Consider the following 23,189-nt stretch of genomic DNA (forward strand, 5'->3'; position numbering starts at 1 on the left):
GTTGCTGGGTCAGGTTTGGTTTTGGAATTGTATTGCATCGTTATGGTATTGCTGTGTATTGTTTTGTTGGATTGATAAAAAAATAAAATAAAAAATAAATAAATAATTAAACCCCTAATATATATATATGTTTATATATATATGTATATATATATATATATATATATATATATATATATATATATACATATAAGAAATACTTGAAAATATATACCCCCCACCCCCCCATATGCATGCTTGTAAAATAAGCTAAAACAGTTGGTGTGCTAACAATTAGCATGTGTCAAGTACCAAGTTATATGACCCTGATGTGTATGCCTGCTGAAGCCGAACTGAAATACCATGTTAACATATTACCTACTACATTATATGACCCTAAGGTGTACAATTATAAAATTTGCTAAAAAACATAGCATGCTAATGTTATTATGCTATTATGCTAACAGTTAGCATGTGTCAAGTACCAGGTAATATGACTCCATGGTGTGTGCTTGTAAAATTTACCAAAAAATAGTTAGCGTGCTAGTCTTAGCATGCGAGCAGACTATCATGTTTAATTATCAAGACAATATGACTCTGTGGTGTATTGTGGAAAAATAGGCTATGTTATTGAGGCTATAGTTTGGAGTTTAGTGCAGATTTTTCTCTCTTTGCACAGACAAATCTTGTAACTAGAGTTACAAAATGGCCTTAATGGATGTACGGACCAAAAGCAGGGACTGCAGGCTCCAAAAGTGGATGTAAAAAAGCAACGTGCCATGACAAAACAATCACCAAATACGCACACTCAGACACACAAGTGATCCCTAAGTAATGAGAGAGCGGGGTGATTTTAGGATAATGTCGTACTTTGTCAAGAGGGGGGAATTCTTCTCGCAATACACGTTTAATCTACTGCCACATAGTCTTCGTAAGAGAGAGACTTTTCTAATAATTCTTCAAGGAGAATGGGATCACAAGAGGGCAGGGAGTGTAAAGTAGGACAACTGCTCAGACATTTGCTGACCAATAGAAGATATTCTCTATGACACATTGTTTTTTTTTTCATTTGGTTCTCTGGATGTTTACGTTTAACAACAAGAATAAAAGAGGAGACTAACCAGATTCTGTACCATGCACATCCTCTCGCTGCGCAGCTCAGCCACCAGACCGTAAACGTCCACAAAGTCGTGATCTCTGATGTGCTGAATGAGATGGTCCAGAGCGATGAACACTCCTGTTCTGCCCACACCGGCACTGAGGCAACACACACACACACACACACACACACACACACACACACACACACACACATGCATGTTACACTTTATTCTGTGGTCACACACTATTCAAGTATTTTACTTAATGTGCCTCCAAATAGCTCATTGTCCTGCTCAAATAGTGGGGGTCGCGGTGCAATGCCAGGGAGTAGTGCCTCTATCATGCTTCAAACCCCACTTCGAAAATCCGTGCACTACAAAAGGTGCTCCGTGTAACCATTAGTATTGACTTCCTCATTTTGATTCATAAAAAAAAAAGATAAGCCCAATTTGTTTAATTCATTTTTGTTTTGAAGGTTAAAGTTTTTTTTATATTGTGCTACTAAGTTGATGATCAATTTGAAATTTTAGGTATCAAATGATTTAATTTGGTCAAAAATGCAATACAAAAGTTGGCTAAAAAATGTCGCTTTTTTTCAAACATTATATCCTCTGAGGCCGTTTGTCGTGTCGGCTTCAAATAAACACAGAAGAGAGATTGAACCCCATCTGATTAAAACTTGATGAAAGAATTTTAATTACTACCCCGGTTTGGATTTTATGAGCCCGCAAAGAACAGGTGCGCTGGTGCTGTTGTGCTACTGCTGTCACAAAATGGCGGCTTCCTGCTCAGACAAAACTGCCTCTAACTCACTGTAGGACTGCCATACACACATGAAACAAAAACCTCAATGTAGGTCTCACTGAGACCTATATTTCATACACTGACATTTTTAGTATGGCGCAGAGTATTATTACACCCAAAAAATGTGTTTTCTTTTGCCCTTTTAATGTCTATTCCGTCTCTTTATATTTTTGTTTGACTTTCTCTTCTACTGTTACCAAAAATCATTATTTTAGTTTTACTAATATTCAAAGGTGATTTTGTCAAACCATCTTTTTAATTTGTTCATTTATTTTGTTATTATTTGGAATAGCTTCTGTGGGTTCTCTCCTGAACAAAACACAGTTGTGTCATCTGCAAATAAAACTAACTTTAAGTCCTTCGTAACATTACAAATGTTTAAAGATTGAACAATTTTGGTCCCAGTATTGATCCCTGAGGTATACCACAAAATATTTTCAGCTCTGTAGAAGTGTGTTCGCCTAGCTTCACGTATTGCTTGCTGTTGGTTAAGTAGCTTCTTACCCAGTTCAACACCAACCCTCTTGCCGTACCGTTCCAATTTGTTTATTTAAATATTATGAATGATTGTGTCAAATGCGGGCTTCACGGTGGCAGAGGGGTTAGTGCGTCTGCCTCACAATACGAAGGTCCTGCAGTCCTGGGTTCAAATCCAGGCTCGGGATCTTTCTGTGTGGAGTTTGCATGTTCTCCCCGTGAATGCGTGGGTTCCCTCCGGGTACTCCGGCTTCCTCCCACTTCCAAAGACATGCACCTGGGGATAGGTTGATTGGCAACACTAAATTGGCCCTAGTGTGTGAATGTGAGTGTGACTGTTGTCTGTCTATCTGTGTTGGCCCTGCGATGAGCTGGCGACTTGTCCAGGGTGTACCCCGCCTTCCGCCCGATTGTAGCTGAGATAGGCGCCAGCGCCCCCCGCGACCCCGAAAGGAAATAAGCGGTAGAAAATGGATGGATGGATGGATGTGTCAAATGCTTTTGTTAAATCCATAAACACTTCCACAGTGCACTATTTTCTATCTATTGCATCGGTGGTCTCTTCCATTATTTTGATTAATTCCATTAATGTTGAGATGTTGGCTCTGTATCCGTATTGGTTGTTTTCATTTTTAATCCTGAATTTGTCCAATCTGTTGTTAAACAAATTTTCAATTATTTCAGAAAATTGTGGAAGTAGAAACAGTTCTGTAGTTTGTAAACTGCTGTTTGTCTCCGGTTTTTTAAATTGGTATAACTTTTAATATTTTCATTTTATCTGGGAGTTTGAAATGGATGGATGGATGGAGTTTGACATGATAGGTTGCTGATATGTTCAAGTTTCTGAAATCTTTTCAATAACCTTTTTTATTGTCTCTATAACAAATGAGTTGGATTTACAAATTTTCACAGTATTGGTAATTTCCTCATTTGTCACAACTTTGAGGAACATCAGGTGGGGATTTCTGTCTATAGTGTCATTCAAGTCCTCAACTGACTCAGGATCTGGAATCTTCTCCTCCAGATGTGGTCCAATGTTAACAAAGTACTTATTGAAACCATCAAATATTCAGTGGAGTGGTAATCGGTTTTGTGGTAAGACCTAGTGGCCACAAAAATTAATTATGGAAAGTGATCCGAACACGTTTGTTACTCGATACTTTCAAATATGTAATGTAATATCTTAAAAAAAAAATGTATTAACTATAATTATTTGATAATTGTTTATATTGACAATGTGGGTTTTCGACTGCAATATTGCTCATTTAAGGACACTTACTACGTATGTATAGCTTGTGTGCTATTGGGTGCTTAGCTATTGTGTAGCTGCCACTAACTCCTCGCAGTCTATAACCTACCATGTTTTCCTTACATAAATGACTTGACTAAAATACAAGCAAAGACCAACCTTGTGTGCTTATTGGAGGACATTTAACTGGCTGCGAAAATTTGCACAGGTAAACATGCTGCAGGATTGCTAAGCATCAGAACACCTATACCGGGAATTTTACATGCAAGCTAATATAGTCTGATATTATTTTGTATTTTTTTGCTGATATTAAACCGCAATTCAATATCAATATCTGATCAGGACACCCCGGAAAAAGGACATTGAAATGCAGTGTTTTTAAAATTGCAACACCTGCAGTGGACCGCTATGGTGGTGTTGTTGTGTCGGTGTGCTCGGACCGCTCTGACAAACTTGATGAGGGTGCTGCAGGACTCCGGGACCCCGTGCTCGGGCCATGATGTGTAGTTGAAGTGGCGGACCAAAATGTAATGGCCGTGCTGCAAAGAGAAAACAAATATATCTCAAATAAGGAACATTTTAGCTTTGCTTCACCAAACATGTAGAGTAATTAGAATGTGATACAAAAAAAAAAACACATTTCTTAGTTAATTTAAGACTTTCACAAAAATTTTGTAAAGTAGTGGCACAGTTTTGGTGCAAATCAGGCTAAAGGTGCAATTGAAGGGAGAAATGCGTTTTCATGTTTTAGTGTTATTATTTTATTTTTTTTGCATTTGGGCCAATTGGTCAAGCTACTGTAAAAAAAATCAATTCCCTAATGCGCATTACTGCCAACTACAGCACTGGATTTCATATTGTATGAGCTAGATATGGGATTTAATGGCTCTTTTAAGGGAGCCGGCTCGTGAGGAGCCATCCCTGTCAAAGATCCTTTCAAAAGACTGGCTTGATATTATACCATACTTACCTTTTTTTAATTGTTTTTTTTTTTTTCATGGAAAAAAATCACTACTATTAGGTATACGATAAGATGTAGATCAGAATAATACAATTTTACACAAACAATACTGTTATTGTAATATTAGTCAAAATAATTTTGAAATATTGGATTTTATTTTTATTTTTCTAACAGTGGGAGAGTAGCCGTACTCAACCCTAGGGTCCCTGGTTCAATCCCCACCTAGTACCAACCTAGTCACGTCCGTTGTGTCCTGAGCAAGACACTTCACCCTTGCTCCTAATGGGTGTTGGTTAGCGCCTTGCATGGCAGCTCCCTCCATCAGTGTGTGAATGTGTGTGTGAATGGGTGAATGTGGTAGTGTCAAAGCGCTTTGAGTACCTTGAAGGTAGAAAAGCGCTATACAAGTACAACCCATTTATCATTTATTTATCATTTATTGTAAACATTCAAAAAGGCAGTGCCATATTGCAATGCTTTGGCAGTGACAGAACTTAAAAAACTGTGTATACTTTACTATATAGAAACAAATACACAAATTATAAGTAGGAATAAAATGCATTAAGGGATATAAGAAGTAAAAAGTATAAATACAACTACAATAATATGAGGACATAATACAAATGTGAATACAAAATTTAACTACCATAACTGGTGTGTGTACGCTTAAAATACAGTAATACCCATTAGAATAATGGAAAAAAGATTTAAAAAAAATAATAATAACAATACAAAAAAAAATTATATATATATATAAATATATATATATATATATATTATTTTTTTATTTTATTTATTTATGTATTTTCTTTATGTGTGAAAAAAATAAATAAATGTAATGCAGGGGTCACCAACGCGGTGCCTGCGGGGACCAGGTAGCCTGTCAGGACCAGATGAGTTGTCCGCTGGCCTGTTGGAAAAATGGCTCAAATAGCAGCACTTACTAGTGAGCTGCCTCCATTTTTTAAATTGTATTTATTTACTAGCAAGCTGGTCTCGCTTTGTTCGACATTTTTAATTCTAAGAGAGACAAAACTCAAATAGAATTTGAAAATCCAAGAAACTATTTTAAAGACTTAGTCTTCACTTGTTTAAACAAATTCATTTATTGTTTTACTTTGCTTCTTATAACTTTCAGAAAGACAATTTTAGATAAAAAAAATACAACATTAAAATTATTTTAGGATTTTTAAACACATATTCTTTTTTACCTTTTAAATTCCTTCCTCTTCTTTCCTGACAATTTAAAATGTAAAGCCCACCAGGCTGCACCAAACTTTTGGTGCCTTGTTGACACAGAAAAGTACAGTGGTGTATGACCATCAGCAATGAAGGTTGCAAGCCTGTTTGGTTCAACTTATCTTTGTGAAACAGCCTTTTCTGACATGAACTTCATCGAGAACAAACACAGAACACGCCTCACTGATGCACATCTGCAAGACTCACTCAGAGTTGCAGTGTCAAGTTACACACCAGAGTACAACACACTAGTTAACAGCATGCAATGCCAAGCTTCCCACTAACTGACAAAGAAACAGATAACAGATTTGGTGTCCAGTTCAAAGTGTGACATGATTTATTTCAAAATTTGAGAGTTGACTTTTGTATTTTACATGAGTTATTATTTGTACAAACATGGTGATAAGTAATTCATGATTTGTTAAAAAATGTTAGTGGCTAGTTAGTTAAAATTGGACACAAGACTGTCTTAGAAGTGATCATTTGAAAATGTTCAATTTGAAAAATGTGCACTTAGAGAAAATATAAAAATGAAGTGTTGCATATTGATATTTATCTGTTTCTATACATATTTTTTGTGAGAAATCATTAAGATGATCAGTGTTTCCACAAAGATCAATATCATTAATTATTGATAATAACATAGAGATAAAGGTAAATTGAGCAAATTGGCTATTTCCGGCAATTTGTTTAAGTGCGTATCAAACTGGTAGCCCTTCGTATTAATCAGCACCCAAGAAGTAGCTCTTGGTTTCAAAAAGGTTGGTGACCCCTGTTGTAATGTTTGTAAATCTTCATTTCCCCTCCGGGATTAATAGAGTACTTCTGGTTCTGATGAGAAAAAAAATGTTAGTCTAAATACTGTTAAATTTCCTTTAACCGCGACTCATTGAATAGTCCAGTTGCCAGTCGGTGGCACACATATGTGCAGAGTGGACAATTGCGACGCAAAAATTGCATGTGCATAAAAAAAATTCCCTAACAAATGGGAAACGGTACTCACCGTTCACTTAAAAGAGCCATTCAAAAGATTTCAACATCACTAGTAAGAGTGTTTTGTGTTCTACTGAGTGCCTTCGATGCATCAACGACTGTCAAAAGTGGTTGTAATTTGCCTGGATTGCTTTTTTTTATCACACTTCATGAAAATCATAAGAAACCTTAATTGAATTGCTTTCTTTGAAGCCAGTGTTACCTTTTCTACTTTCAGGGTTCTGACGGTCCAGTCAGGAAGGATTTCCTCCGATACTTTGGAGACAAGGATGTCACCAAACACTGACATCGGTTTGTTGTCCTCAGGCCAGTATTTGTGACAACGAATCTAGATGGGACATACACACAACTTTGTTGCTGCACAGTCTCTCAGACAAAAGCACAACACCGATCACGTCTGCGGTGACCCACTCTGCCTTTTTCGTGACATTGTGTAAGCATGGCGATGGTGTGACTTCCCGTTTCCCAAATCATCTTCCAAAAGTCAGCCACCGTGTTGGGTAGCGGACCCTGGGTTGCGATGAACTCATTGGGACACAGGTAGCCCTATGGGGGACATGATGGAAATACACATATGCTCATTTTAATCTAAATTGATCTACATTACTGACAGAATGGGAACAAGACCAAAAAAAAAAGAAATTTGTTTTATTTTTGAACTAAACTCACTGCGACAAAGCTGGCGTTGATGTAGTCTGAGCCTGCAGTTCCTGGTTCTGACAGCAATTTCACTCTGTTGTTGTTATCTAGACACAACAGACAAAGTACAGTGTGAGCGCGGTGTGAAATATCGTGTGGAATTTTCATTGCAACTTCAAACGACAACGAAATGAATTAATTCAGGACCATATATTGCAGTTGATTATTACGTCACAGCAGATCCTGGCAATAGATATAGTGGAACTTCGATTTACAAACTTTATTTTGAACACAATGTAACGTGCTAAACAGTACTGTGTATCAAACAAACATGCCAAAGAGGTGATGGATCAACTGTATTAAAAAGCTAAAACAAGAACAACAACGACAAGTTCAACTGTCCTTTGTATGCGCTGTTCTGCTGTCACACGCACACACACACACACGCACACGCACACGCACACGCACACACACACACGCACGCACGCACGCACGCACGCACACACACACACACACACACACACACACACACACACACACAGGAAGCGGTATAGCTCGGTTGGTAGAGTGGCCGTGTCAGCAACTTGAGGGTTGCAGGTTCGATCCCCGCTTCCGCCAACCTAGTGACTGCCGTTGTGTCCTTGGGCAAGACACTTAACCCGCCTGCTCCCAGTGCCACCCACACTGGTTTAAATGTAAAAATTAGATATTGGGTTTCACTATGTAAAGCGCTTTGAGTCACTAGAGAAAAAGCGCTATATAAATATAATTCACTTCACACACACACACACACACACACACACACACACACACACACACACACACACACACACACACACACACACACACACACACACACACACACACACACACACATACACACACACACACACACACAGTGTTCAAGCCTTGATTGTCAAAGATGTTGTTGATAATGTAACCTGTGACGTTTACACCCACATAAACACTTTTGATAATTTGTACATTTCGTCTTATACTTACAACTCGGGACACATTTTCTGGGTGCACATAAATACAATGAAAATATATTTTCCTTTCATGTGTGATTAATGAAAAGAGTCCAAATTCACAAGTTTTATTGTAGATGATGCTACATATGTACAGAATAAACGAAATGACGTTAGCACATCAGTTAAGGAAAATTAGTAAATCACATTAATAATGTTCTGTAATTTCCATCCATCCATTTCCTACCGCTTATTCCATTTTAGGGTCACGGGGGGCGCTGGCGCCTATCTCATCTACAATCGGGCGGAAGGCGGCGTGCACCCTGGATAAGTCACCACCTCATCGCAGGGCCAACACAGATAGACAGACAACATTCACACTCACATTCACACACTAGGGCCAATTTAGTGTTGCCAATCAACCTATCCCCAGGTGCATGTCTTTGGAAGTGGGAGGAAGCCGGAGTACCCGGAGGGAACCCACGCATTCACAGGGAGAACATGCAAACTCCACACAGAAAGATCCCGAGCCTGGGATTGAGCCCAGGAGTTCTGTAATTTGATATTGATATTATTATTATTAATTTCATCTTCTGATAGATAAAAAATTAACACCAGTAAGAGCATTTTAAAACTCTGCCAGACTCAATTCCACCTGTTATTATGATGAACATAATCACTTTTCATTTATAGGTAACGAAAAATGAAGGTAAAATACTATTAAGTGTAAAAAACTCATTATAATTTGTACATTTTCAGAATGTGTTTGTTCCATTTTTCAACAAAGAAAACAATCTGAAGTTGTCTTTATTTTTAAGTTTTCATGCCATGAGTTTACCAGTCCAGCCCACTTGGGAATGAAAAGATTTTCCTCCCAGTGGGCCCTGAGCTAAAATGAATTTGACACCCCTGGAATGAGTTGTTCACTGTAAGTCAGAACCATTGTCCCTTTTGGCTGTCTGCTGATTTGACCATGTGCTCATTAGGTTGAATCATCCAATCATTGGGTACCATGTTCATATTGCCAATCAACTTAGGACAGGGGTCACCAACGCGGAGCCCGCGGGCACCAGGTAGCCCGTAAGGACCAGATAAGTAGCCCGCTGGCCTGTTCTAAAAATAGCTCAAATAGCAGCACTTACAAGTGAGCCAGCTGCCTTTATTTTTTTAATTTTATTTATTTACTAGCAAGCTGGTCTCACTTTGCTCGACATTTTAAATTCTAAGAGAGACAAAACTCAAATAGAATTTGAAAATCCAAGAAAATATTTTAAAGACTTGGTCTTCACTTGTTTAAATAATCTCATTTATTTTTTTACTTTGCTTCTTATAACTTTCAGAAAGACAATTTTAGAGAAAAAAATATAACCTTAAAAATGATTTTAGGATTTTTAAACACATACACCTTTTTACCTTTTGAATTCATTCCTCTTCTTTCCTGACAATTTAAATCAATGTTCAAGTAAATTTATTTTTTTTTAATTGTAAAGAATAATAAATACATTTTAATTAAATTCTTCATTTTAGCATCTGTTTTTTCGATGAATATTTCTGAAATATTTCTTCAAACTTATGATTAAAATCCGAAAAAATAATTCTGGCAAATCTAGAAAATCTTTAGAGTCAAATTTAAATCTTATTTCAAAGTCTTTTGAATTTCTTTTAAAATTTTTGTTCCGGAAAATTTAGAAGAAATAATAATTTGCCTTTGTTAGAAATATAGCTTGGTCCAATTTGTTATATATTCTAACAAAGTGCAGATTGGATTTTAACCTATTTAAAACATTTCATCAAAATTATGAAATTAATCTTAATCAGAAAAAATGACTAATGATGTTAGATAAATTATTTTTTGTATTTTTTCAAAAAGATTCGAATTAGCTAGTTTTTCTCTTCTTTTTTTCGGTTTAATTTTGAAGATAAACTATGTTTCAAAATTTAAGTCTCATTTTATTCCTGTTTTCTTCTCTTTTAAACCGTTCAATAAAGTGCATTTTCATCATTTATTATCTACAAAAAACCTTCCGTAAAAAGAAAAAAAAATGTACGACGTAATGACAGACAGAAATACCCTTTATTTTTAATATATATCCATCCATCCATCCATTTTCTACCGCTTATTCCCTTTTGGGGTCGCGGGGGGCGCTGGCGCCTATCTCAGCTACAATTGGGCGGAAGGCGGGGTACACCCTGGACAAGTCGGCACCTCATCGCAGGGCCAACACAGATAGACAGACAACATTTACACTCACATTCACACACTAGGGTTAATTTAGTGTTGCCAATCAACCTATCCCCAGGTGCATGTCTTTGGAAGTGGGAGGAAGCCGGAGTACCCGGAGAGAACCCACGCATTCACGGGGAGAACATGCAAACTCCACACAGAAATATCTCGAGCCTGGGATTGAACCCAGGACTGCAGGACCTTCGTATTGTGAGGCAGACGCAATAACCCCTCTGCCACCAAAAAGGTAAATTGAGCAAATTGGCTATTTCTGGCAATTTATTTTAGTGTGTATCAAACTGGTAGCCCTTCGCATTAATCAGTACCCAAGAAGTAGCTCTTGGTTTCAAAAAGGTTGCTGACCCCTGACTTAGGATGTGTCTAAATGCTTGAGCATATCCCAGACAATCTGCACACTTGGTTTTTTGAACACTAATATGCAGAATTAAACATACTCAGTGTAACGACATATAACAGGAAACATATTTATTTTTGACACAGCAACCTTAGTAAAAGGGGGTGGGTGCCTTTCATTTTTTAGCCAGTAAGGTACCGATTCTCAGTAGATGGTAATCGATACCAGTACTCAAGTGTACACATTTTGGGTACTTTTGTACTTTTGATTTTAGTTTGCTCTTGGTGTGTTGTCTTTAGTTTGCGCTTGGTGTGTTGTTTAGGAGTAGTCTTTGACATTAAGTTGACTGTGTATTTGTACCGCAACTATTGCACTTATTATATACCAGCTGTTTGATAGTAACATAGGTCTTACCTGTAGTTTTCTCTACCAAATTTGGAGGTGTTAAAATTGCCATGTGAAATCGTTAATGCTACTAATCAGTAGCATGTATATGGCATACCAGTATGTGATTACTGTTATCTGCTTTATTTCTCGGTGTGAAAAACTGTGTGCAATCCGGGTGTTTATCTATACAAATGCAATCGTTTAGTGCGCAATATGAATTATTTAGTACTAATTTTCAGTTTTCCATTATGTTTTACTTTTTTTACTCTATGTGAAAATCTGCACTGCAACCACATAATTTCCCCAGTGTGGGATTAATGCCAGTTTATCCTATCTAATTTTATCTCATGCAAATTAGCATCGACCTCCCACATTTTGAAAAGTGGAGTGATACAGTTAAAGCAGCTCTAAGTAACTTTTCAACCTTCGTAAAATACTTTAACAGCTTTTGGAACGATACATCAACTTACAACTAGCTGAATGAAACTTGGGTCATGGCCTTTGGGGGTCTGTATCGCTTTTATTAGCACTTAGCGATTTTGAGGTTCCTGTCACCCAAAAAACTACTAATGTTATGACTTGCTTTATGGCATACGCCACTCCCTTCTCGTTAAAAAGACTGAAGTCGATGCGAAAGTCTGTGTGCCACCAGAAAAGAAGCAGTAGAAGGCCCATGTGCAAATACTGCTATCATGGCCAAAGCTCCAGAACAACCAAAGAAACCAAAAGTTTTGTCTGAGGACACAAAAAAAGAAAAACTTAAACTAGTCAGTGACTTTCGATGCGCAAATCAAAATCCATCCATCCACCCATTTTCTACCACTTGTCCCTTTTGGGGTTGCGGGGGTATCAGCTTGATAGTTAAAAAGACAGAAGTCGATGCGAATGTCTGCGCGCCGCCAGAAAAGAAGCAGTAGAAGGCCCATGTGCAAATACTGCTATCGTGGCCAAAACTCCAGAACAACCAAAGAAACAAAAAGTTTTGTCTGAAGACACAAAAAAAGAAAAATTCAAACTAGTCAGTGACTTTGGATGCGCAAATCAAAATCCATCCATCCACCCATTTTTTACCGCTTGTCCCTTTTGGGATTGCGGGGGGTATCAGCTTGATAGTTCACAGTTCCACACCACTTCCTTGGCAAAAACTCTCCCACTGGTCTGTCTTTGCTTCGGACCTGCATCTGCCCGATACATTCTTGGTAGCAGTGACATGTGTAGCGCATTTTCAATATAATTTCTTGATAGTATCTTCTATTTAACATCAGCATTGCTATTAGAAACGTATAATTTGTGCCAATATTACAGTGGACATTATGTCAGTTTGACGCTTTATGCGCTCGTCCTTATGCGAAATGTGGTCTTCTTCTGACAAAACACTACCGCTTTGTCCCACTGGTGCCGCCAAAATCAACCAAAGCTGAAAGTTCTTAGCTTTCTCTCAGGCATGCTTGCTTTGATGGCATGGACAATTGCATCATTAGGGCATCATTGAGGAAGTTGGCTATGAATAAGACTGTTTGCTCACCAAAAGTGCTTGAGCTGGTGCGAAGTCTGCCACTGGACCTGACGTCACATACAACAAAGATATCGAAATATGGTATTTTTTGATTTTACGTGAATCTGTATCTGATCGGTCCCCAGCAGGCACAAGACATTGATACAACTTTGATTATACGTACATGTCCTTTAAAACTGACTTTGAAACAATGCTGCAAAATAGTTGTATTTGTAAATTGAGACAACGCTGGATCCACGTTATTAGTTGGGAAATTACCACTTTTCAATGGTCAAATAGATGTCACAACCCGACCCTGAGATCAGTAGGTCATGAGTTCAAACCCCGTCCGAGTCATAGCAAAGACTATAAAAAATGGGACCCATTACCTCCCTGATTGACATTCAGCATCAAGGGTTGGAATTGGGGGTTAAATCCCCAAAAATGATTCCCGGGCGGGGCCACTGCTGCTGCTCATGTCTCCCCTCACCTCCCAGGGGGTAATCAAGGCTGATGAGTAAAATGCAGAAAATAATTTAGCCACACCAAGTGTGTGCGTGACATTCATAGGTACTTTAACTTTAACATTGAATACATGTTGTCATAAAGCATGTTGTTTCAATGTTGTATTTGTGTTTTAAAATATTGGTTAAAAAATGACAACATTTAATAGTCAAATCATTGTCACAACCTGAGATTGAATAAACATCATGAAGCATGTTGTTTCAAAGTTGTATTTGTGAAATGACCAAAATTCAATGGTCAAAACAATGTCCCAACCCAACATTAATTAAATGTCATTAAAAAGCATGTTGTTTCAACGTTATGTATGAGTTGCTCAATGTCAGGATCTAATTCAACAAGTTGTCAACGTTGTTTTAAAGGCCTACTGAAACCCACTGCTACCCACCACGCAGTCTGATAGTTTATATATCAATGATGAAATATTAACATTGCAACACATGCCAATACGGCCTTTTTAGTTTACTAAATTGCAATTTTAAATTTCCTGTGAGTTTCTTGTTGAAAACGTTGCAGAATGATGACGTGTATGCGTAAGGAAATATGAACGCTGCACACACACACAGCTAAAAGTCGTCTGCTTTAACCGCATAATTATACAGTATTTTGGACATCTGTGTTGCTGAATCTTTTGCAATTTGTTCAAATAATATTGGAAAAGTCAAAATAGAAAGATGGAGTTGGGAAGCTTTAGCCTTTAGCCACACCAACACACGGTGATTCCTTGTTTAAAATTCCCGGAGGTGAAGCTTTCCTATGGATCAGAACGGTCAAGTGAACATGGATCCCGACCAAATGTCAACCAACAGTTTTCGGTGAGAAAATTGTGGTAAAAAGTCGCCACTTACCGGAGATCAGCTGAGCTTGTGCCGTCCATACAGCTGCCGTTGACTTCCCTCAAGACACCCGTGGACAAACCCCTCCCTCTATCAGGTACTATTAATCTCCCTAAAACACTAGCAACACAATAGAAAGATAAGGGATTTCCCAGAATGATCCTAGTAAATATCTCTAAAAACATCTGAATCTGTCCCAATGCAATCGCCTTTTTTTTTTATACTTGATTTTTTATTTTTTTATTCTAGCCCTTCGCTATCAATATCCTCAAACACGAATCTTTCATCCTTGCTCAAATTAATGGGGGAATTGTCGTTTTACTCGGTCCGAATAGCTCTTTTTGTTGGAGGCTCCCATTAAAAATAATGTGAGGATATGAGGAGCCCTCACACGGGTGACGTCATCGTCTGCGACTTCCGGTACAGGCAAGGCTTTTCCATTAGCGACCAAAAGTTGCGAACTTTATCGTCGATGTTTTCTACTAAATCCTTTCAGAAAAAATATGGCAATATCGCGAAATGATCAGGTATGACACATAAAATGGACCTGCTATCCCCGTTTAAATAAGAAAATCTCATTTAAGTAGGCCTTTAATGTCTTGTGCCTGCTGGGTCAGTACCTATAAAATTATCAAATTCGGCGCCCATCCTTCAATGACGGTGTTTTAGCATTCACAAAAACAATACGATGGCAATGAAATTGGTTCTGTTTAAATATGTTTTTTTAAATGACATCACTCCCACCAATGTCCCTTTTTAAAAGGGCCCAGTGGTCTTGTATCTCTTCTTGGACACACAAGTGTGTCCTTGAGTAGTCAAATGAACTCATTTCGCTGTCGAACTCAACATGCAATCCGACCAATCGTCGTGTTTACTCACAAGGTTTTATATTGGGGAAACGGTTCTTGGATTTGTTCCAGGGCAGGTCGGCATCAGTGGTGGCCAGGTCATGCAGCAGTTTGGGGAGCTCCTGAGGAGATATGTCGCTGCATATTCGATCCACTTGAACGATAAAAGGACTTTGGAAAGGGTCAAGTTTGCTTACAGAGAATTCCTCTTGGAATTTGGCATTGTCATTGCCGCACAGATCCTCCACATGCTGGAGGAAGGACTTCTTGTTTATGGGCCTGGCACAGGAAAAAATTGAAGGGTGGGCTTTCTATTGTGCTCATATTGGTGGGCAAATACTCTCATCCAATGTGTCTCTAATGAACCGTATTTGTAACAACATAGCGCCAAGCAGCGTTGAACATTCACATTGTATTCCGCAGCCACTGTGAGCATATTATTTATACATATTTATACATAATTCATGTTGGATGACTTACTTGAGTGATTTCCTGTAGCTGAGGAGTCTGAACAAAAATAGACAAGAGTTAGCAGGCAAAATAAAAATGTTAATCAGTTCCTTTTTTTTTACAAGTGAGCACTGCAGATAATTATAGAGAAGAAAATTATTTGCATTGTTTGCTTAATCAATACTTTATTTACGTGTGGATTGGGATCATTTGCAAAGGTTAATCCACTCGACCCGGTGTTTCTTTGCAATTCTGAACCCATTCAATGATAAGGTTTCCCTCTTCCTGCCCTCTAAAACCATTTAGCCTTTCAAGCAGGCTGGAGATAGCGAGTGCATAAACAAATTAAAAAAGGCGCCTCCCGGTGGAGTGCAAAGCTTACGTATTAGCTAGCGATAGTGGAAGGAAAAAGGTGCACAATATAGACATGAAAATGAAAATAAATTGCATGAAGAACACTTACTGAATGACGTATATCTCCTTTCGCCGAAAGAAGAAGGAAGAATACCTGTGGGGAGAAAAGAAAAGCACAAACAGGCCTAAATGTCTTTGAAATGACATGTGATTACGTGAATGCAATATGTTATTTCACTTATAAGTGTGTAATAATGATTTCTCAGTCTGAGTCATGGAGTTATTGTGGCCATAGGAGAGGCAGCATTTCAAACAAAGGCATGTACTGTTAAACACGGGAGCAGCTTAAGGCAATGCAAAAATATTTGCTCTTCGAAAGAATGATATAAAAAGAGTGGATCGCTCTTTTATCAGGAGCTTATAGAACTGCATATTGAGGACTGGCATCTTAAATATTTAATGAAGCAGCCATATATTCTCTAAAGTAATGATGTTATACACATTCAAGTGTAAAAGACAGCTGAAAAGGTACTGAAGCACTTTTATTTACAGGCTTGACTTCAGTTCTTCATATAAAAGGCAGTTTTTACACCTACAGGAGTCTCGCTATTTTAGGGTGCTTTTAATTTGGCTGTGTGGGTGATGGCATCGGCTCAGAGGGAAACTGATGAGAACACATTTAGTTTTTTTTACTGGCTGGTCTGCTGCTGTAAATTATGAAAAAGGAAACAACAAAGCACATATTTCCGTATGTGCTCTCCTTGGGAAAAGCAGCCATGATCGTGACTTTGCTGAAAATTTTGTTTACACAAGGAATAAATGATCAAATGTATTCAAAGATCGATACGTTTTTATATGTGCATATTTATATATACATATATAATATACATATATATATATCCATATAATATATATATATATTTATATATATATATATATATATATATATATATATATATATATTTATTATATATATATATATATATATTATATATATATATATATATATATATATATATATATATATATATATATATATATATATATATATATATATATATATATATATGTCCATCCATCCATCCATTTTCTACCGTTTATTCCCTTTGGGGTCGCGGGGGCCGCTGGTGTCTATCTCAGCTAAAATCGGGCAGAAGGTGGGATACAACTTGGACAAGTCGCTACCTCATCACAGGGCCAACACAGATATATATATATATATATATATATATATATATATATATATATATATATATATATATATATATATATATAGTATTTTAAGCTAATAAAAAATAGCACATATGTCAGCAGGCTTGGTTGCAGACAGCATGTCTCCAGAGAAGAAAGTATAAAGTCACAATGACGCTTCGTCGTTTCGAAGCTGCCACTTCTATTTTGGCACAAACGCTTCAACAAAAAATGATTTTGCACCGACAACAGCGTACGTCTTGTCGGCAGCTGCAAACACATTTTCTCTCCTGTTGCATTCCAATTTAAAAACATATCTGGTGCAGCCACATACACGTTTGTAATCTCCTAAAGCAGGGGTGTCACACTCGTTTTCATTGAGGGCCACATTTAAATTATGTCTGACTTCAGAGGGCCCCATCTAATAGTGAATTATATTATTACACAATCTCCTGTGCATTTGTTTATTAGATTTTTTTTTTAAATGTATTAGATTTAAAATAAACTTCTGGCATTTTACGGTAAAAAAAAACTGGCAGCTCAATTGCCATGATTTCAATTTATGTTGTTTTTTTACAGCATATCACTGTAAACGTAAAAACACTATCGCTGATTTTTTAGTTTTTTTTTTTACAGTAAACAACTTGCAGTTCAATTGCCAGAATTTAACTGTAAAAATAGAAAATAAAAATGTTTTGGTACTGTAAATAAAAAAAATGTTATGGTCAAATCTGAACTGACAGTTTATTTTACAGTAAAAAAAACTATTGTAGATTTTACAGTAAAAAAATGAAAGCTCAGTCGCAATAATTTTATTGTAAAACGTATGTTGTTTTTTTTACAGCATGTTACTGTAAATGTGAAAACCGTATCGTTATCTTTTACAATTAAAAAATACAGCTCAGTTGCCACAATTTTACTGTAAAAAATGTTTAAAAGTTTTTTTTTGGGTATTCTAAATAGAAAACTGCTTTTCTTACAGTAAAATTCTGAGCTGCCTGTTTTTTTTATTTATTGCAAAAACAACAGTAGATTTTACTGTTTATTACAGCAAAAGGCAAAATGGTACCACAGTTTTAACAGTAAAAACTGGCAGCAAAGTTGCCAGAATTTTATAGTCCAAAAACATCGGTTCTTCTTCCATTTACAGTAAAATGCTGTAAAAAAAAAAACAGTACATTTCACAATTTCACCGTCAAATTCATTGTTGTTTCTGCGGTGTACAACTTGATGGAAAACATGATTTAAAAACATAAGTGGAACGGATAAAAAGTCTTTATTTTTATTTTGACAAAAAATGGTTTGAATGTATGATAATATATGTGTTGCATTACTTGATATCTAAGTTGAACAAATATGCAATTGCATGGAGTACATGTATATTTTTCAGTCAAAATAGAAAGAACAAATACATTTAGTAGGAAGAACTTCATTGACACATATATTATTTTGAGAGCCAAATGAAATAATGTAATAATAGGCCTTGAGTTTGACCCCTGCAAATTCTACTTTCACCCGCATACAAAACATTCTAACTTGGATTGTTTCCCTGGCTTCGAGACTCTCCCGAAGGACAGTGCGGCGAAGACACAACAAACTCCTTTCTTGTCTCTCATGGACACTAAGGGCTTACACACACACACATCCACAAAAATATACGCCACACATACGCCCCCCCCCCCCCAACCCAACGCCCTCGACCCAAATCCCATAGGGGTGATAGGGGTGATGAAGGGATGGTCAGGGCCTGAGTGCTGCGGCCTACCATAATGACCCCGAACTCCCTTCCCCCTGTTGCTAGATATCTCGAGATGTATGTTGTAATATGTATATGTGCTTTGCTATGGAGGTTTTTTCCCACTCCAGACTGGGCCCCCTTAGGAGCCCAGTCTAGATTGTATTTTTTTACTCATCCTTCCCCAGCGTTTACCTTTTTCCCATCTTTTACGGGGCGCCTTATGGCGACCCAATTAGCGTTCTTGTTCTGTAACCATGTACACTGTTTGTTTGTCTAATCTTGAACAGGTTTGTGCTGAAAACAAAGTTTCGTTGTACTTGTGCAATGACAATAAAGACCTACCTACCTATCTATCTATCTATCTATCTATCTATCTATCTATCTATCTATCTATCTATCTATCTATCTATCTATCTATCTATCTATCTATCTATCTATCTATCTATCTATCTATCTATCTATCTATCTATCTATCTATCTATCTATCTACTAAACTTGATTGCAGTTGATAGCATTTCGTGTGTTTGTTTTCATGTACATGCAGAACATTAGCTGATTATTACAACGTAATACACAATCCTTTGCAATACACCAACCGGTTGAGTTTCTCTTGTTTCAGCTCCAAATCTGCCACAGCGATCAGCTGATCCAGTTTACACTTGGTCTCGATGATCTCCGCTTGTCTGGGGGAATACGTTCCACCCTCCTTCTTGCGCTGGTGGACCCTGACAAACATGTCAACACATGTCAAATAGAAATGATCAAACCACCTTAATGTATAACTATTATCATTATTATTTCAGAGTACATTATGTTCCGTTTTGAAACAGTGGTCATGGCGCAAATCAACCCTGCACACTACACATCCCCACAGTTTCAGAGGAAATCAGGATCCGCACACTTCACATTGCTTGGGGATCAAACTGGGGTCTACACATTTAAGAGGCGCGCGCTAGGCGACAAGCCAAAAGCTTTAGCTGTCATCTTGTTATCTAACGCGACTGTAAAGCATCAGCGAGTAAGGTTTACACACGTACTAGTGCACACCCGAGGGACGGAACTTCGATATCAGAAGTGAGGGGGGCATAACCTGCTTAAGTATAAGGGCGTGGCTTGAAGGGGGTGTGTTTTGTAAGGATTAAATGCATGTTAATAAAGTACAGAACATTTTTTTTCAACGATGTATTTTTTTGTACAAAAAACAAAGTCAACAAAAACATCCGTTGGTCCGCACTCAGTTGTAATACACATTTTCACCACTTGTTGCAGTAATGACGATATCAAACAAACAGAGGAAGCCTGAAACTAAATTCATAGAGAAGTTTATGAGCGCAAAAATGATGACTAAAGAGGAGAAGCTGTATTTTTATTTGCGCTTTCATTTCATTGACAGTTTATCAAAGAAACATATTTATTATTATCTTAGTTAGAATGTCGAAGAGGTGGCGACTTGTGCAGGGTGTATCCGCCGTTCACCCGAATGCAGCTGAGACCCAGAACGGGACAAACGGTAGACGGTAGAAAATGGATGGATGGATTTATTTTAGCACTTTGTAATTGTAGGGAAATTTATTTTTCATCTGGTTTTTTTGAGTAAATTCTTTTGGAGAATATTTGTTTAGTATTTATTTTTGTAATCAGACTGATCTAAGTCTTCATGATTATCCTTGTGATTTAACACATGATTTTATATCATTTGACAAGGTTTATCCTGTTAAACTGGGCAAGACGGAGACGCTAATGCATGCTTTTGTCACGCCTATGGTTCATGTTTTGTTTTGGTCATGTTTGGTTTAGTTTTTTGGACATTTAGTTCTGTTTTGCATTTCCTTGTTTGTCACGTCACCATGCCAACTCATTAGTTTTCATCTGTCATGTCTGATCATGAGTTTGTATGGCCATACTTCCCTGAGCATCCCCAATCTCGTTTGTTCTCAAAGCCAAGCAGTGTCTGGCCTGGTTAGAACTTGGATGGGAGACAGCCTAGGAATACCAGGTGCTGTTTGACCTTTGGACTCTTTAAGTTCCTTTTTTTTTCACTCCCTGTTTTGTCACCATGACGACCAATCAGTTCACCTGTCTTGTCTCACACCTGTTTGCACTTATCATGTTCATTATTCAAGCCACAGTTACCAGGTAGTCAGTCTGGCAACATCACCTCCTGCACCCATGATATCCATGCTGCTTTTCTCATACCCTTGTCACAGTAAATGTTCTTGTTATTAATGCCACAGTGCAAGTTTTTGTTTCATGTTTATAGTTAATTGCCTTTGAGCTAGTCTTTTGTTTAATAGCCCAGTTTTTTGTACCGCCATTGTGCACGCTTTTTGTTGGTTCCTGTTTTTAGCTTTAGTGTTAAAATAAAGATGTCTTTACCTTCACGCCGTTTCCACCTCGGGAAAACAACCCAAGACCAAGTCCAAGCCTGACAGCTTTTATTACAAGTAGTATAGATTATTGTAACGCCCTGCTTTCTGTTCTTTCTAAAAATATTATTACACCTTTGCAATTACTCCAAAATTCAGCGGCACGTGTCATGACAAAGACCAGAAGGCGTACTCATCATACACCAGTTTTAAAATCTCTGCATTGGCTCCCAGTGTGGTTAGGATCAATTTTAAGGTTCTACAGTGGGGCAAAAAAGTATTTAGTCAGCCACCGATTGTGCAAGTTCTCCCACTTAAAATGATGACAGAGGTCTGTAATTTTCATAATAGGTACACTTCAACTGTTAGAGACAGAATGTCAAAAAAAATCCAGGAATTCACATTTTAGGAGTTTTAAAGAATTTATTTGTAAATTATGGTGGAAAATAAGTCTTTGATCAAACATTCAAAGCTCTCACTGATGGAAGGAGGTTTTGGCTCAAAATGTCACGATACATGGCCCCATTCATTCTTTCCTTACCACGGATCAATCGTCCTGTCCCCTTAGCAGAAAAACAGCCCCAAATAATGATGTTTCTACCCCCATGCTTCACAGTAGGTATTGTGTTCTTGGGATGCAACTCAGTATTCTTCTTTCTCCAAACACGACAAGTTGAGTTTATACCAAAAAGTTCTGTTTTGGTTTCATCTGACCACATGACATTCTCCCAATCCTCTGCTATATCATCCATGTATCCATTTTGATATAAGTTCAACTCGTCATGTTTGGAGGAAGAAGAATAATGAGTTGCATCCCAAGAACACCACACCTACTGTGAAGCATGGGGGTGGAAACTTCATGCTTCGGGGCTGTTTTTCTGCTAAGGGGACAGGACGACTGATCCGTGTTAAGGAAAGAATGAGTGGGGCCATATATCGTTAGATTTTGAGCCAAAACCTCCTTCCATCAGTGAGAGCTTTGAATGGTTGACCAAATACTTATTTTCCACCATAATTTACAAATAAATTCTTTAAAATTCTTACAATGTGAATTCCTGGATTTTTTTTTCGCATTCTGTCTCTCACAGTTGAAGTGTACTTTTGATGAAAATTACAGACCTCTGTCATCATTTTAAGTGGGAGAACTTGCACAATCGGTGGCTGACTAAATACTTTTTTGCCCCACTGTCCTTATGATTTATAAATATTTTATGGTAATCGGCCTTCTTATCTTTCTAACTTTTACACAGAGTGGTTTGATTAGTTCCTGAGTGTTTCGTATTTGTGTAAACAGCAACAAAGTGTTCCCATCTTACTTGACAGACGCACAGATGATGACAATCAGTACTACGACCAAGAAAAAGGAGAGGAGGACACCTAGAATGATCTGTTCGTCTCTGGTCAACATTCCGTCAACTACAGTGAGAAAAAGAGCAGACTAATTAAAACGAGAAATCATAATGTAATAATGTCGACTATATACATACCTGCTGTTTTAATATGGTCCGAGTACTCCGAGTCAGTGTATTGGCCAATGATGTTAGTCGCTCTTAACTTAAACCTGTTGAATACAATGAATATGTCAGAACATATATTGTAGCAATTGACATTGTTGAAGCGATGGTGCACGCACACGTAAACAGTTTTAGCCTTCAGAGGTCCGTTACACAATGTGTCAGTGTCGTTCTCCTGCAAACACTCGTCATGTGCTCCTATCACGTAGCTGTCCACCGTCGTGTGTTTGCGTCTAAGCAAAGGACGCTCGTTCCCAGGCACACCGCGTGCCTCCCTCGTGTCCCCTGAACATGGCGGGTTGGGGAAGCCCTGGTCAGTAATGTACGGGACGGGACGCTCCAAGAAGGCACTCCTCCAGTTGCTTATGTTTGAAATGTCCTTCACTGTGGCATGAAGGACGGGAAAATGGGCACATTGAGTCAAATTGGTGCTGACACTAAAATTCTGCCATTTTTCGTACTGAATGTGTTTGTCAAGCTCAACACAGACTGCGGTGCG

General features: G+C 37.8%; 1 protein-coding gene across 1 annotated transcript in view; it reads right to left on the reverse strand.

Annotated features, from left to right (window-relative positions):
• ptprq (protein tyrosine phosphatase receptor type Q) overlaps window positions 1–23,189 on the reverse strand; it is a 100,511-nt gene that overhangs the window by 6,411 nt on the left and 70,911 nt on the right. Inside the window, exons 32-44 of the mRNA XM_061893772.1 lie at window positions 22,810–23,074; window positions 22,664–22,737; window positions 22,493–22,592; window positions 19,407–19,535; window positions 15,991–16,035; window positions 15,558–15,584; window positions 15,275–15,356; window positions 15,109–15,199; window positions 7,473–7,549; window positions 7,215–7,349; window positions 7,006–7,131; window positions 4,004–4,149; window positions 1,101–1,236 (exon numbers count right to left, since the gene is read on the reverse strand). Of these exons, the coding sequence (XP_061749756.1) occupies window positions 1,101–1,236; window positions 4,004–4,149; window positions 7,006–7,131; window positions 7,215–7,349; window positions 7,473–7,549; window positions 15,109–15,199; window positions 15,275–15,356; window positions 15,558–15,584; window positions 15,991–16,035; window positions 19,407–19,535; window positions 22,493–22,592; window positions 22,664–22,737; window positions 22,810–23,074 (1,433 nt within the window). The remainder of the gene's footprint in view (window positions 1–1,100; window positions 1,237–4,003; window positions 4,150–7,005; window positions 7,132–7,214; window positions 7,350–7,472; window positions 7,550–15,108; window positions 15,200–15,274; window positions 15,357–15,557; window positions 15,585–15,990; window positions 16,036–19,406; window positions 19,536–22,492; window positions 22,593–22,663; window positions 22,738–22,809; window positions 23,075–23,189) is intronic.

This window comes from Nerophis ophidion, linkage group LG03 (genome assembly GCF_033978795.1).
Source record: "Nerophis ophidion isolate RoL-2023_Sa linkage group LG03, RoL_Noph_v1.0, whole genome shotgun sequence".
Taxonomy (NCBI): Eukaryota; Metazoa; Chordata; class Actinopteri; order Syngnathiformes; family Syngnathidae; genus Nerophis; species Nerophis ophidion.